Genomic DNA, 16,416 nt, shown 5'->3' with positions numbered 1-16,416 from the left:
TTCTTTTGGGCCTGATGCAGCCTGATCAATATGAAGAAATGCATGTGGGTCTGATTTGTCATTCGTATAACTAGAAGGTTTTGATGGGCAATGATGTGGGAGAAAGAAAATAGTATTAGGCATTAGGCAAAAGTGTGATGAGCATCCTCTGGTCTGAAACACCCTTCAAGATGATAAATAAGGCTTCTGCCCCATGCCTTACCTGTAGAGACATGGTCACTTTTGGCTGAGGTGCCAAACTGTAGGTTAGCAGAGCAGAAGTTCTGAAGTCCAAAACTAACCTTTCTAAAACATCATTGTGGTCATGAGTTCTGTTGCAAGCTGTAAAAGAAAAATATTCTTCATCTACTTCAAGTAATAGAGGTATTATCAGCCAATCAGTCAAAGTTTATGGACTTCTTCCTGAGGATGGGCCTGAGATAGCAGTCTAGCACCACCCACCTTTCGGTTTTCACCCTCTTCTTCCCCTGCACAGGCTCCTCTTCCCCTCTGAATCATCCAGTCCTAAGCTCTCTTCAGGAACTGGATGTGGCTAAGCCATCCACTGAAAGCTCATGCGGCTTCCCGTCCCCTCCCCCAAATCTGGATTAGGTGCTTCTCTCCTGTCCACATCTCTATGCTAGCACTCATCATCATAAGCAATAATTACTTATGGTGAGTTCTCTCAAGGGCTGAAGCCATTTTTATTTATCTCTGCATCCCTCTAACAATGCCTGGCACATGTAGGTTTGGGATAAAGAGTATGGAGTTATTGAAGGAATGACTGCATCCGTAGACACCAGACAGGGCAACCAACCCCATGCCTAACTCCCTAGAACAACTTTAAACAGAAAATATCACTAGATAATATAACATAAAGAAGAGATTATCTTTACTTTTGAGAAGTTTCCAAAGTTGTATAGGTTGGATAGGCTGACTGCCCTTCCTCAGCATATTTCATCCATTATGCACAACCATTTATATGGCCACCTCATCTGCTGGAACACAGCTAGCTGGCAAGAAAAGCCTTCCTATAACAACTAAAATAGGTATCATCAAGCTCATATGTCATAAGAAGAGCAAGCCAGCCTCTCTCTCAGATTTAGGTATTCATTTAGGTATAATTCTAGGAAGCTTGACTCATGAAAGAGAGTGTGTGTGTGTGTGTGTGTGCACGCGCGTGCATGGGCCCATTTAGCAAAGGGGTGAATAGCCCAATGCAGAGAGTGGCTCTGAAGGTGAAAATAAAAAATATTCCTCTTGATGGCTTTGTAGTCTATAAGTTATTAAAAGGCAGGGAAACAGGAATTTTATAAAGGTTTTTTGTTGTTGTTGAAATGATTAAAATGAAAATGAAAAAGTGGCCCCTAAAGGAATAAGCTTCAGGCGTTTAAAAACTTCCCTTATGTGGACCACTTCGTTTTCTGATGTTACAGGATAAATGTATGGGTATGGAAAATGCGCCTATGGACTCACTGTGCAGAGAAACCAAGCCTTGTACCCTCCCCAGGAAACTGGGGAATTTTCCCGCAGGGAGGAGGGATGTCCGCAGTCTGACACCTTTCAATTGTTAAGATTTAGATCTCCAGGTCTACCCCAGTCTTCAGATGCTTTAAAAAGTTTGGATCAATTAGTCATTTTTCCCTTCCTATTTTTTCCATTGTGACTTTGGACTCAAGCTGTCAAGCTTCCCAGGCACATGTTGCCATAGGAGACTCTGTTTGTTTAGGGTGGAGTAGTTGTTTTTGGCAGGTTGGGGGAGGAGCAATTAATTCTAATAGGTATATAGTAAATTAAATACTTGAGTCTTTCCAACCTTTTCTCTGTATTTCTGTTCTTTTTTTATAAATTCCCTTCTCTTCCCAGATGACCCTTTAAGAGCAGAAAATAAGCAGCTTCTAGAAATCGTATCCAGGCTATAGCAATAGAAGTCCCAGTGACACCTAGAGAAGGTCACCTAGACAATATTTGCTCTTTCAACGTATCTTCCCTAATGTTCTTGAGATGAGAAGCCATGCTTGGGAAAGATTTTGGAAGGACAGATTCCCCAGGGTCCTCTATTAATTCATTCAAATGTTTAAGTTGTTCTTATGAAAAGGAAGATCTTTGGATCTCCCTTTAATCCTCCATACTGAAGACCATGCTTTTATATGTAGAAAAAGTATTTTGGGTGCTCTCTGGATTTTTACAGACAATTATATGAAAAAGAAAGAAGGAACAGATTAAATTTTGCCAATGAGTCAGTCAGGGTTGGAGAAAAAGTAACACATGCAGTGTTAGATGAAGAAAATATACTCCAAACACTTGAAGAAGAAAAAGAAAACTCTGAGGGAATCTCCGTATCCGGTCCTCCCGACAGCATCTATAGGTGTTAAGGATGCAGCTAATGGTATTTTGACTCCTATTATTTGGCTGCAGTTGTGAACACAAGTCCTGATTGCATAGTTATCCCAGATTCTCCTGAGCCAAAGTAACTGACTCCAGTGTTAAAGACAAATGCTCATCTCAGAATCTTTGTCTTTTATCCCAGTGAGGCCCGTGTTGAAAACACAATTCATTTTCACTTACTGCTCTCAACTAATATTGCTGTGCAGCTGTGCGACAGCTGTTGAGTTCCACCCCACAAGTAGCAGCTTTCAGTGGTTGGCAAACTGGTATACATCTGGAACGATGTGCAAATGACCTCAGGACCCCATAGAATAAATCAAAACATTGAAGTAATAACTTGGATGAGCTCGTTCTGATGTAACTCAATTGCTGAAAGTTATTTAATGTCCATTTTTTGGTTTAGTGATCTATCTCATCAAAGCATAGTGAAATAGGGAACAGTTGACATTTAAGGAGGGTCGGGGGAGAGAAAGTTATTTGAAAATGTGAACTGGAAGGTGGCCTCAGAACTCAGGAGTCTACTGTCTTGTGGCCCAAAGAGTTTGACCACAAGATCTTTCCTGAGGCTTCGCAGCTGGGCATCCACTCAGGATGGGGAGCAGCCAGTGTGCTTGAGTAGGTGGGCTGGCAGATGTGCCCTCCAGGATGCTGTCGGACACTGTCTTCCTCCAAAAGTGGTTCTAGAGAAATAATGCATTGGGCTGCTGAACTATTTTTTAACCACTTGTTAGTGTTCTTATCATGCATTCCCTTTTGGGCTGAAACACTCCATTAACTCTGGTTTGGCCTGGGCCCCTTTCCTGTTTTGTTAACTTGCGACAGTAACAGGAGTAGATGGAAACCGTTCAGCTTTCTCTGCCCTAGCTCTGTGTCTAGCTGCTGTGCATGAGGTGGCTGTATGTGTGGGACTATTTCTGTCCCAGCACTCATGCCCCAAACTCTAGGACCACTGCATTCTGGTCACACACCATTTGAGTCTTCACAGCACCCCAAGACTACTAGGGTCTAGGGTCTCTAAGCACAGGGACCAGGAGAAGTCGTGGAGGTTATGGTCCTTAATCCCAAGCAGCAAAGAGTCAAGATTGATGACTTCTAATCCCAAGATCATCTGGGCTCCAACTGTGTGACCTGGAGCGATTTTTGTCACCTCTGTACATCTCTGTTTACTCACTGATAAAATGGGACTTTTAAAGCCAACCTTTCCTGATACACAGACTTCTCCTGATGATCAACAGAGTTAAAATGTGTGAAAACATTTTGTAACCTACACAATATAAATAATATTTATAATAATTAAATAATGTACCTATTATCACAAGAAAGCAAAAAATTTATCAAGGAATTTAAATGAACCATTCTGGACCCTCGAGTAGGCCAGCAGTAGGTGCTACAGGTGAAATTTGACAATTCCTTAGATCCAAGGGTCTTATCTTGAGACTGCAACTTCTTGCGAATGTTGGGTCAGTTTGTGCCCTGCCCCTTGGTGCTCTCCCATCTTATCTCTTGAGGTGCACGGATTATGCTGGTGTGGGGGTGAGTGGGAGAATAGGGTGAAGCACAGTGAAGCCGAGCTTAGACACTGACCTCCCACCTCCTTGCCAGCCTTTCCAAGCAGACGGTTGGTGTGATACCATCAACAATCGGGCCTACTGCCACTACGATGGGGGAGACTGCTGCTCGTCCACACTCTCCTCCAAGAAGGTAAGTGAGGCACCTGGGGGTGTGGGGAGGGGGCGGCAGCTCCAGGAGTAAAGGCAGGTGCTTTGGCTAGCTCTCCTTCATGAGCTATCATTATTGGTTTTTATTCAACAGTCAAGAAGTGGAGATTATAGTGAACAAACATTGGAGCTTCTACAGTGACAGGATTAAGGATAGTGGTTTTAGGATAGATTATTAGAAAATACTAGTTCTTTAATCGTCAGTCCTGTGACTCCTTCAGAAAAGCCCTGGCTTTTGCTACTCGGAGATTCACACCTGCGTCGTCATCCAGGAAACATTTTTGTAGGCAGGGAATAATGGCCTCCACCCCTTGGGGAGGCAAGCTTACCAATGAAGTGATGTCCAGTTATTATGGATCTTCATAATTAAGTTAACAATCCTATAAAGTGTATTGTAATCATATTGCAGATATGTGTTGAGTGGCCACCAAAAGCTACCTGGAGCACTCTCTGAACTGGGCTCTGGGCTCTCTTAAATTGACAGATATGCTCAAGCTAAGCCTGCAAATTGAATAGGCTGAAATTTTGCAATAATATGGATAAAAAACCAAGTACTCCGAAGACATATGATGCTAGTTGGCCAATGGGGACATGGTATTACCTTCCTTGTACATGTGTCCACAATAAAGTCACACCTACATGATCACCTCTACACAGAGCTGAATCCTACAGCCCCTAATGACTAATATTTACTGAATGCTAGCTATGTGCCAGGCACTATTTTCACCACTTACGTGAATTAACTTATTTAGTGCAGAGCGCTCAGCGGCTCATTGTATCACTGTTCAATTTGGCCCTCTTTTGCTCTAAAAACCAATAAATTACAAACCAAGGGAAACAGATCAAGAGCTTGGATGACAGGTCAGAAATCATGCCAACTAGTTCCTAGTCTCACCTGCAGAAGGTAACTTGTCAAGGGTCCCATCTCTACACTGGAAGACAGGACCACTTCAGAAGAAAGCAAGCAATTCTCTCCCCATCTCCATCTCCCACTCAGCAAATCTAGGGTTTGTCTTTAATAGATTTCAGTGCCTGTGGCCAGTGTACACAAGAATCAGTATTGAAAATGCACTTCACCCCCCTGTTGATTCCCAAGTCACATTTTACTTCATATGTGAAAATATGCTGGGAAGTTTCCCCAAACAGCGCCACCCGTTCTCCAGCCCACTTGCCCGATCACCAAGCCCGTCTCTTCAGTGTACTTGAACAATTTTCTCATATGCCTATATATTTTTACCTCATTTGATTGTCATGCCCAAAGGGTAGAATGTTTGCCATTTTTGTATCATGTCTCCCGAATGCCCGGTTCTCTCTGAAGCTAGTTACAGACATTCAAAAAGTATGTTTATCTGTTAGTAGCAGCACAAGCAGGAAGAGAGCAATTTTTGCTGGACCATCTCTGGCATAGAGGAGGGATAATTACATAGCAGGAGGGCAGTCCAGCCACAAACAATGGGTAGAGAGATGCGTTGTTTCACCAAGCCAAAGTGTCTATCCTGGGTTCAAGAAGGGCAAAACCTCATGCTTATGAAGATGGCAAGGATGCTCCTATGGCCCCAAGAACACCAAGGGGTCAGAGTCATAGAGCTAGGCTATAGAGTCTTGGTTTTCCAGATAGTGTCGTGACCTTGAGTTGAGTCATCCAACTTCTCTTGGCTTTTCTTGAAAAAAGAAAATGCTAACATTCATTTTACCTACTTTGTAGGGATTTTTGTGCAGTTGATAATAGCAACGAAAACATTTGCAACGGTAGCTTTAGACATTAGTGGTAATATTAGAAGTAGCAATAACAAGTGTTACAGGTGCCTGGAAATGTGTTTTATATCCATCCTCTTATTTAAACCACACTATTACACTCTGGGGTAGTTACCGTTGTCCACCCACTTTATATATAAAGAAAGTGAAGCAAGGATGGTTTACCTTGCCTAGGGAGACATGGTATGTAAGTGAAAGTACTGAGTATTAATTTCAGTTCTGTAATATTAACACGTGTTCCCACACTTCCTCTGGGACCAAGGGAGAGAAGTGAAAGCTGGCTGAAGAGTCTTAAGTTTGGCACAAAAATGGGTTATTTCAACTTCTCTTTGATTTCCCCTAGGTCATTCCATTTGCTGCTGACTGCGACCTGGATGAATGCACCTGCCGAGACCCCAAGGCTGAAGAAAATCAGTAACTGTGGGATCAAGCTCCTCCTTCCACTGCCCTGGAGGCAGTAAGAAAGAGAGGCTTCCCCAAAAGGAAACAAGAGGTTAATGAAGAAGAAAGACCATGAAATGAGGGAAGAAGGAAGAATGTGAAGGATCTATAAGAAACACGAGAGGATGTTTATAGGTGCCAGTGATTGCATCGAGTAGCCCAAGTAGGGAAGGATCATAGGCAAAAGTTTCTTCAAGGAGGCAGTTGATTAAAAGTGGAAGAAGAAATATGATAGATATACAAGGACCCTCCTCCCCCATTTATATTCTATCCAACCCCATCCTCAACTCTTACCCTGCTCCCCACTCTGCCAGCTATTCAGCTCCACCTAACTTGTAAACCAATACCAAAATACTAGAAGAGAAGTTACCAGGGACTCTCTGTTGATACCCATTTTGAATGGATTGCCATCTTTCAGGGCTCATCTACTCTAAACTGGCTCTCTCCCTTTCTTTTGTGTAGTCTCCCGTAGTAATAATGAAGTTAGTTATTAATTCTTTATAAGTATTTAAACATAATTATATAAATATATTATATATATTATATTTTTTGCTGTCTACTAAGCTAAAATTATCCATTGTTCCACACATGCTGCTGTGAAGTTCATGTCCAAAATGAATGCTGAGCATCTGAGGACAGAAAGACAAGTTCTTCTGCCATCTTTCTATTGATGAGAATTGGCAGGTTGAGAGGGAAGTGGAAGAAGGAGAGAGAGGAAGATTAGATGGAGTTCTTGAGGCTAACATGTCAGCTAATCATCTTTGTATGAGCTGGGAGCTGGGCCCACTTTGAGGAGATGGGGGTTGGAATGACAATACTAAGAGGCGTGGAAAGTTGGGTGGGACTACCTACTGGTGATGGGTCCAGAACTAGACGTGGTTCTTGAGTATCCATCCAAAAACAATAGATTCACTTCTCTACACTTCTCAAAACTCTTAGTTGGAGTTGGTGAGACCTGGGATTGTCTACACTTCCATATGTGCCTGTTCCAAGTGTGGCTGTCAGCCAGCCCATCGATCAAGTTAGTATTAGGGCTCATTCTCTGATCACCAGATAACAGGAACTCACGCATTCCTCATACTTGGCCTGTGGTCTCACTCCTTCTAAGTTCCCAAGCCTAAGCATCATTCACAGCCACATGACTGATTGTTGATTTTCTGGGGCGAAAAAGTGTTATGGAAATGACACAGGAGAAAGGAGGGAGAAGATGGAAGAACAGGCTGAGATGGAGGAGCCAAGGGAGGCCATACAGAGGGGAGAGGTCAGGGGTGAGGCAGAGCCCAGGGCAGGAGGATGAAGTGAATCAAGGAGAGACTCAGCCTTTTTGCAAGTCTCCAAAGCAGACCAAGGGGGATCCTTTAAACAATGCAGAATCTGAGGCAAATTCTATTCAAGCGCCATGTATCCAATCTGTGGCCCAGAGATGTTCGACTTGAGCAAGCTCTGGAAACACGTGGAGCAAGGGTGACACTCTGTGGGGAGAGAGAGGAATTTCAACCATTTAGGGTCCATTTTGTTATCCCTTCTTGTTCAATAGATGGGTTGTCTGTGGAATGACCCCATCACCCTGCCTCTGTTTATGTCCCAGGCTTTCTCTTTGTGCCTGTGCTCTATTGCCGTTGTGTTGTGGTAGTGATTTCTGGATTAGGCCTTGGGGAAAGAGAGTAAGGAGCTGCTTTCTTGTTCAACACCCCAGTTTGTCATCTCAGGAAGGGCTGGGAGGCTTGCCTCCCTCAAAGCTTCTTCTCTAGTGGAAGTGAAGAACAGACAAAAATGAGAGAGCAGCCTCGGTCTGTCTGCATCGTCCACTCTTTGGCTCTGACCACAGGTTTTCTACTGTTCTATCAACACTGAAGCGATGGCTCTGCAAAGAGGAGGAGGAAATATTACCCACTACTCTCTTGAGCCAAACTTCGTGTAGGAAAGAACAATATTCTGGAAAGGAATAAAAAGGAAAAGGGGATATATACATATTTATCTGTGGGGATATGAAATGAGGGGGCAGAGTCACTGGGGAAAGAAAAGAGCAGAGTTTGCCCATGCAAAAACACTCTTGTCCTCTATGTTTCTAGCCATAAGAGAAAGGAAAGCCTGGATACCTACCATTCCTTATCTGGGTTCAGATTTAGTGCCCCTAAGATGAGAATAAGTATTTATTTCTGGGATTCTGATAGGCTTCAGTATGGAAAGGACAGTGGAAAAGTTTAGATTCTCCATGAAGAAAAAGTTGTATAATTGTTTTCTTGGGGAAAGTATCCAAATTCCTGGAAGCGTGTCCAGCTCTGTGTAGGGGAATCCTGCCTCGTCCAAGACAGAGGCAGTGGAAGGGTTACCCTGGGCATTACCCAGCTCAGGAAGGCTACAGGCTCCCCCCCAAGAATGTGGAGCCTGTGGTTCATGCCAGTGGGGTCTGTGCTCAGTCTCTCCACAGGGGTAACAGTGAGAACATTGCTCTTCCATACTTCATGTAAAAATATTTTATTCTGGGTTGGCAACATCTGCACTTTGCCACTGCCCTGGGAAGGCGAGAGAACAGTTCCTGCGGAGTTTGGAAAGCCCCTCAGGCTGTGGGCTGCTTAGCCTTAGTCAGCTCTGGCCATGCAGAGACAGTAGGTTCTTCCAGCCCTTGTCCCTGGGGCCCATTGTTTTGAGCTCCTCAGGTCACTAATAAAGTTGAAGGATTGACACATCATGGTTACAGATCCCCAGTGGATATCAGCTCACACTTGCTCCACGTGGTGGTCTGCATTCGGCTGCTCTCACCCATCCATGGGGTCCCGGAGGGCCTCTCCCAGAGGCTCTTCTGTCTGTTTCTTTGCTCCAACATCACTTCTCTGCTTCCTCTTTTTCCTAGTCACTAGGGGCTATGGTGCCCAGGTCACACAGGGCTAGCTGCCTCTGATGATTAGTGTGACAGCCTCTAACCAGAGACACTAGAGGAGAGAGTGAGGAGAATGGGCAGCTGGCAAACTTGTATGTCCAAGTAAAGAGCTCCTCTGGATTCTCTGCTTTCCCTCCCTCCATGACAAGGCATTGGACTTGGCACTTCCTCTACTCTGTGAGATCACTATTGAGTGCGTCAGTTAGCACCCCAAGGGGATGGCTTGATTGGGAACACGGTGAAAGGAGCTGATCTACTGTATTGTAATGTAAAACAGCTACAGCCAGTGATTTTGTAAGATTATAAGATGTTCATTAAAAAATCAGCACACAAAATATGAAGTGTCTTTGGGGTCTTGTTCTTTGTTTAAATCATTTTGCCACTTCCAAGTCACTTTCCATTTGCTTGTGCCAGGTCCAGACGTCCGTCATTGTTTCATTGATTGATTGACCATTCCTTTCATTCACTTAAAAACTATTTATTAACTAAATGCTGTGAGTAAGGGAGATACACAGGAAAGTTCATGAGAAGAGATGACATATACAAAAACAGAGTACACAGTAGTAATGTCAAGTGCCTCATGAGTCGTGAAATAGAGTGCAGGAATCATTTACAGTTCAGAGGAGGTAGGAGTCACTCCTGGATGCCAAAGGCAGGTAGCATTTAAAGGACGGTCTGTGAAGGAGGCACATGAGCTTGATAGGCAAAAATGGGAAGGAAGGAGAGGAAAGTTCAGGCGAAGTGAAGAATAGGGCTGACAGTACGGAGGTAGGAATGTGAAAAGGCTGGGCAATCTTGAACATCACTGGGTCATCCAGCTTAGCTAGAAGGTAGAACCCAGCTAACATGTGTCGTGCATTTGGCCAACACAGTCTTATTTAATCCTCGCAAGGGATCTCCAACTTCCATATTCTCATTTCACAGATGTGGACACCAAGTGTCAGTGTGGTGAAGAAAATTCCTTAAGGTCGCATGCCTGGAAGTAGCTCCGGGCCTGGTTTTGTGAGACACCAAGAAGTAAGAAGGAAAAGAAAAATGATGGTTAATAGGATAGGGAAAGGGAAGGGCGAGGGCTGGAGAGAAAGGTTAAAGGTCATAACCTCTGCATTAAGGCTACACACCCATAACGATTATCACAATGGGAAAGGGAGGCCTCTTAAGAGGAGCAAGCTTTTGAAGAAAGGGCACATATTTGGTTGGACATTTCATGTAGAACAGTGTTTAGTGCACTGGAGAAGGCCTCTGCAGCTGGGGGCAGCGTGCCAGGGTCTCTGGCCATGCCAGGCCCCACCTGCCTGCCCGAAGGGTTGGGCGGTTATCTCAGCACACTGAAAGCCATTCGGGAAGGCCAGTGGGATAGTTAGAAGTATGAGCTTGGAACTTGGGAGAGAGGTTTGTGACTAGAAATAAACGTTTGAGACTAAAAATAATATTACCTGATGTTTTCGTCATGGTTTACAAAGTACTTCCATCTGCTTTATTACTACCCATGGGTGAAGCAGAGCAACATTTTTTGTTTCCATTTCACAGATGAAGAAACTTGAGTATCAGAGAGGTTATTGAAAACTTTAAGTTCATATAACTAAGTGCAGGTTGGGATGAGAATCCGAGTTTTCTGTCCCCAAATGAGATGTACTTTCCACTACATGATGTTCAGTTGCAGGGTGAAGCAGATCCAGTTGAAATGGGAAAGTTAAGTGTCTTTTTACCTGTCCATGTTTCAAGGCCCTTACTGGTTTCCGTGTGACTCTCTTAATAGCTGATGGTAGGAACTGAGAGCAAACCTTCTAGAGCACCCTTCCAGGGCCGTCTGCTCATGCCAGGCCCTGAGTATAAGCAGATGCCCCTGCACATGCCAGTTAGGCCGGCTGGACTGAGACATCTGGCAAGGCTGCCTTCTCCCTAATAGCTTCCCCAGGGAGCGTCCTGGAGAGAGACTTTGGAGCTCTGGTTTCTATTGACTGACAAACTTAAACGACATGATGAGTCACCCGTCAGCTAAGAGACTCACTACTCTTAGATTCAGGCCAAGGAGATGATGAGGGGCTCAGGATGGGGAGAAGGCCAATGAGAAGATTTTCCACTTATAAATAGCTCCAGGCATCTCTTTTTACATCACCCCAGGAAGACCTCTGATTCTGGATGCCTAACATTTCAGGTTGCCCAATGGTTGGCTTAGAAAAAAAGGAGATGGTGATGAGAATCTTATATCTTACAATATACATCCACACCGATAAAACCTTCTACATGTGCCTTGGGTATTTGGGTCTGGAACAAGGTAAGATTATGGTAGAAAATAGTGATTATTTTCAAGTCTGCCATTGTGTGAGCCTGCTTGGGCTTGACTGCACATTTTCCTGTCAGTATCCAGTCTGGTGGTCAACACACTGCGAGGTGTGTGGATTTGCCACATTCCGCTCCTACCACATGATCCCTTTGGGGTTTTATTGATCCTGCCACTAGATCTTCAGGTTACATTGCCAAGTGTTAGTAAGAACTGGTACAACAATGGCAGAGTATGTTCTTAAAAGAATCTACAAGTCAAATCTGGTTAATATTCCAAATCGGTATAATAAAAACATTTCTAAGCCCTGAAAGATAGTGCAGAGTGACTACAGTTGGCTAATGTTCTTCAAATTTTCTTCTAAGGATAATTTCATATAGACAAGCTTCCTTTTCTTTGTCCACATACAAGTCACTTATTTGAAAGCAAAATAAATAAAGGAGAGTGTTGACTTTTTAATGACGACCAATCGTATATCAATTTGCCTCTCGTCTCCGTTAGATAATCCCTATCTGAAGGCAGCTGCCTGTTTAAAAATGTCTATGCACGTACAAGTCACGTATTTAAGTCTCACAAAAGGGGATCTAAGTTAGAGAATGTTCCCATAGCACAGCTCAGTATGGGCAGCTCAGAGTGCTTTCTGCACAGTAAGCCAAGTGTGTGTTGGGACACAAATGACTTCCAAGGAATGATTTTATTGGTAGCGAATCAGTAACCTTTAGAATGATCTGTAAGAGAGTTCCTACAGCTGCTTAAAATGTCCAAGTAGTCTCCACCCTGGGAAATATCACTTATTAACTCGACCCTGCTCATGCCTCCTCTACTTCGCTAGATGACCTGCTGCGGGGAGGCTGGGGGCAGGGATGACCGAGTCTGGACCTATTCAATGGACCTTCCCAAGTCTGGAAGGTCAATGTGCAGCATGTATTAGTGACTTGTAATCCATGAGCAGCAGTATGGCGCTCTGCAAGGAGAATAAGCTTTTGAGCCTGACAAATCTGAATTTGAATTCTGACTCCACCACTAACTAGATCTGTCATCTAGTTACTTAACCTCTCTGAGCCTCAGTTTCCCAAAAATCTACCTTTGCAGGGTTATGTTGGGCACAGCACCTGAGCAGTGTCAGACAGGAAGAGGTTAACAAGTGGTTGATAGAAAGGATTAGTATAGTCTACTCTCTCAAGAAGTATGATGGTGGAGAAGAGGAGGAATGGCCTTTATATGGCTTTTAAATATCCTTCAAATTCTCCAACACTGTGATACTTGGACATTAGATGGTCACTGAGATGTATGTCATCATTACTATATCCTCAGGACAGAGCAGATAGGAAGATCCCTTGTGGTTTGGCTGCTAGAAGATATCCTAGCCTACTGATTCAGAGAAACGTCAAATGGATTTGTAGGGTAATGGTGGTAAAAGCGTGGCACTGAGAAAAATGAAGTGGGCTAAGGGGAAATTTTTGGAGTTGGTAAAAAAGTTGGTAAGTTCCAGAATTTGGAGTATACCTGGAAGTTGCATTAGCTCTGTGGAATGCTGTTTCTTTTCTCCAGAAGATAATTGAATTGCTGAATTTATCTAGTTGGCAGAGGAGTGCCGTTAAACACAATATTCTGCGATGATGGAAATGCTCTGTATCTGCGTTGGCCAATGTAGCAGCCACCAGTCACAGCTGCTATTGAGCGTTTGCACTGTGACTAGCACAACTGAAGAGCTGAATTTTAAATTAATTCCAATAATTTAAATGTAAATAGCCTCCTGTAGCTAGTGGCCACCACATTGGACAGCACAGGTCTAGAATATTTCATACATGTATCAATCACATTTGCTTTTAAAATATGCTTTGAACATGATTTTCAAAATCATTTGCTTGTGTCTCATGGCTGAAATAAGGAGACATCATATTCAGTTGGGTATTTGGGTTATATTATTCTAGTTTAGAAAAACTTAAATTTAATAAATCATCTACAAATTCATAATGTCAGAAACCTCAAACCAGAAGTAAAAAAGCAAATAAAAAGATCTCTCACTGGCATATAGTTTCCATAAAGTCTATGCAGTTTTCTAACAGATAAGATAACTGCGTCACCACTGGGACCTTATCTTTGGGAAATCAGACAGTGACCGAGCAGGTGAAACACTTAACAAAAATGAGACATGAGAATTATTCAGAGAAGCACAGAGAGGCCCAACATGGCACAGCTAATAAGCGGCCGAGCCAGGACTTGGTACCCGGGAGTCTGGCTCCAGTCTATGCATTAATCCACTCTGCTATCTAGAACACTCTCTCTCCTGGGAAACACCTCCTCAACAGACCATGGTAACGTCGCTAAGTGAGATCCCTTCTCCTGCTTCTTCCCCCGAATCTACTAGGCACAATGAGTCCACATCCTTCCTCCTAAAGTCTAGCTCTCGTTGAGTCGCCTATAACTCAGGGAAATGAGTGCACTGATTCTGCACGTCCCCACTGGTCTAACCAGTCTCAGCACGCCCAACCCGTTACATGGACCTCCCACTGCTTCTGAACAAGTGCTCCTTCTGCTCCCCAGAGGGCATCTTCCCAGCCCCTGAACCTCCTGCTTTTGCTCATGCTATTCCCTCCTCCAGCCTGCTTCCCTCTGTCTCCACCTGCCAAAACCCTGCTCATTTCCTCAAGCCCTTCTCTCATCCTCCAGTTTCAGGAAGTTGTTCTTCATTCCCCTTTATTGTGTCCATGACCCCTTATTGTCTTCTCCTGGGATAATCAATCTAGTTGACTGACGTCTTGTTAGATGTGTTCTTGTCTTTCCCTCCTACTCAGTTGTAAGCTCATTGAAAGCAGGTGAACTCAGGGCTCCACTAGCCTATTTGATGCCTTTTGTAAGAAGTGGATGAAGTACCCTGTCATCTGAGTAAGAGAAAACCAGCACCAGAGACCACGGCTTTAAAAATGTAGCACAAACTGAGTTTTTAGCCACACTCACACCTTGGACCAGGCAGACTTGGGCAAGACTCAACTTCACATCTCTACAAGGTGGCCCTGGAAACACTATCTTACTTGGTTTTAGAGCTTGGCACTGCCTCGCATGGTGCCCTACCTGAGTAAGACCTTGGAATTTGCTGAATTGAATCTCAACCCTGATTTTTACAGATGTGAGAATCAAAAGAAAAGAGGAGGTTGTGTTTGGGGTTGGGGTGGGTGGGTGGAGCTGTGGACAGTTGAGCTTTGTGCTTTGACTGGTTCTTTAACAATAGTCTGGAAGTGATGGTAATACAGGGCTGACATGGAAGACTGTGGGTTGTGAGTGCATAGCATCAAAATGTCACATTGTCAAGTTGACCCTGGAATTCAGGGTTTTTCAGTCACTTTTTTTTTTTTTTTAAAGATTGGCACCTGAGCTAACAACTGTTGCCAATCTTCTTTTTTTGTTTTCTCTGCTTTTTCTTCCCCAATCCCCCCAGCACATAGTTGTATATTTTAGTTGTGGGTCCTTCTAGTTGTGGCATGTGGGACGCCGCCTCAGTCAATTTTTTGTTGAGGTGTGCTTTAGCCCAGCTAACAGATGTGCATATTTCGGTTTTAGATGTATAGTCCACGTGAATTGGGAAGGAGGAGAGATTGTTGATCAAGCAAGATAGAGAATCTAAGAGACAACCTCACCTGAGATGGAGTTGAATGATCTTGAGCAAGTTACTTAATCGCTTAAGACTCAATTTTCCCATCTGTAAAAGGGAATGATAATTCCCAACTTAAAGAATTATTGTGAATTACTCTAATGAATGTGAAGTGCCTACCATGGAGCTGGCACTTTATAAATGATGGTTATAAGAATTACAACCCAAGGTAAACAGAAGTATTCCTGGCACAGAAGAGCCAAGAGGAAACAGAGTAGTGGGGATGGTGATTGGCTGGCTTTTGAGGTTCTGGGCACTTTCTGGCCTAGGGTGTGACCTATTCTAATGTCCTGGTTGGTGTTCTCTCCCTGTCTCTCTCTCTCACACCCACATACACACTTACATACGGTTAAGTGTTCTGTGAACCTTAGGCTATGTTTTAAGTATAATTTCATTTAAGGCCATTCCATGTGCCAGTTTGAGGCCCCAGATTAAATAGTTAAAATGTGACCCTGATTGCAAGTATTAAGGAAAGGAAAAATTTTTTTAAAAATGATGGCAGTAAGACAGCGTAGTTTACTCACAATTGTAGAGGGTCATGCTCATGCCAGAACACATCCTGGGCTCTGCCTGAGCGGCATGCTCATGCGGCATGAGCCATATGTAACCACCTATAATAATTTAGAGTTAGACAGTTTACCTTCAGGAAGTAACAAGGGCCAAGGGAATAGTGGTGGCTTGGAGAGAAGCAAATTTCCCTCCAGACATAAATGAAGTCCTGGAAGTATCAAGGCATCTGTGTATTTTAAGCCTTGACTCTCTTAGAGTGAACTTTGGTGGGCATTCTAGGCCGTATGTATTCATGCCTGCCTATTGAGAGAGTATAGACTTCAGACTTGAGACCTAGTGTGGATTCCCAGCTCAGGGAGACCTTAAGCAGACGACTGAGTCTTTTAGGGCCCATTTGTAAACAGGTCCTGAGAGATGAGTATATATTTGCAGGATTGTTATGAGCATTCAGTGGGTTAACATTAGTAACCCTTGAAAGCACTTGGTACCTAAAATGCTCTATGTGTGTTCATTTCCCATAACATAGCTAGAGCTCAGTAAATACCTATTAACAATAAATGTTTATTAATGAATGAATTCCTTTCCTTCTTTTTCAGTGAAGTGCCCAATATCACCCTATTAGCATTTCAGATGTTCTTAAAATCTCACCCCTTGTTTCCAGTTTCCATTCATGCTATAGCTTAGCTGAGAGTTTCCTCTAGGCTGGTTAAAGCTTAGGGGAAGATGAAATAGGACAGAAAAGAGTTGAGTCTGGAGAAGGGGAGAGTTGAGTCTGGCAAGACCTAGAGGTGAAGGCAAGGTCAGATTC

General features: G+C 43.5%; 1 protein-coding gene across 2 annotated transcripts in view; it reads left to right on the top strand.

The window, feature by feature from the left end:
• The window catches only part of PAPPA2 (pappalysin 2), a 260,484-nt gene extending 250,996 nt beyond the window's left edge, over positions 1-9,488 (top strand). For both annotated transcript variants that reach the window (XM_070497529.1, XM_014845335.3), the window contains 2 exons: positions 3,970-4,068; positions 6,184-9,488. In XM_070497529.1, coding sequence (XP_070353630.1) covers positions 3,970-4,068; positions 6,184-6,258 — 174 coding nt within the window. In that variant the 3' untranslated portion in view covers positions 6,259-9,488. The remainder of the gene's footprint in view (positions 1-3,969; positions 4,069-6,183) is intronic.
• Positions 9,489-16,416: the final 6,928 nt, after the last annotated feature.

The sequence above is a fragment of the Equus asinus genome, chromosome 25, assembly GCF_041296235.1.
Source record: "Equus asinus isolate D_3611 breed Donkey chromosome 25, EquAss-T2T_v2, whole genome shotgun sequence".
Lineage (NCBI taxonomy): Eukaryota > Metazoa > Chordata > Mammalia > Perissodactyla > Equidae > Equus > Equus asinus.
Note: the sequence above shows the minus strand (reverse complement) of the source record. Positions and strands in the feature narration are given on the sequence as shown.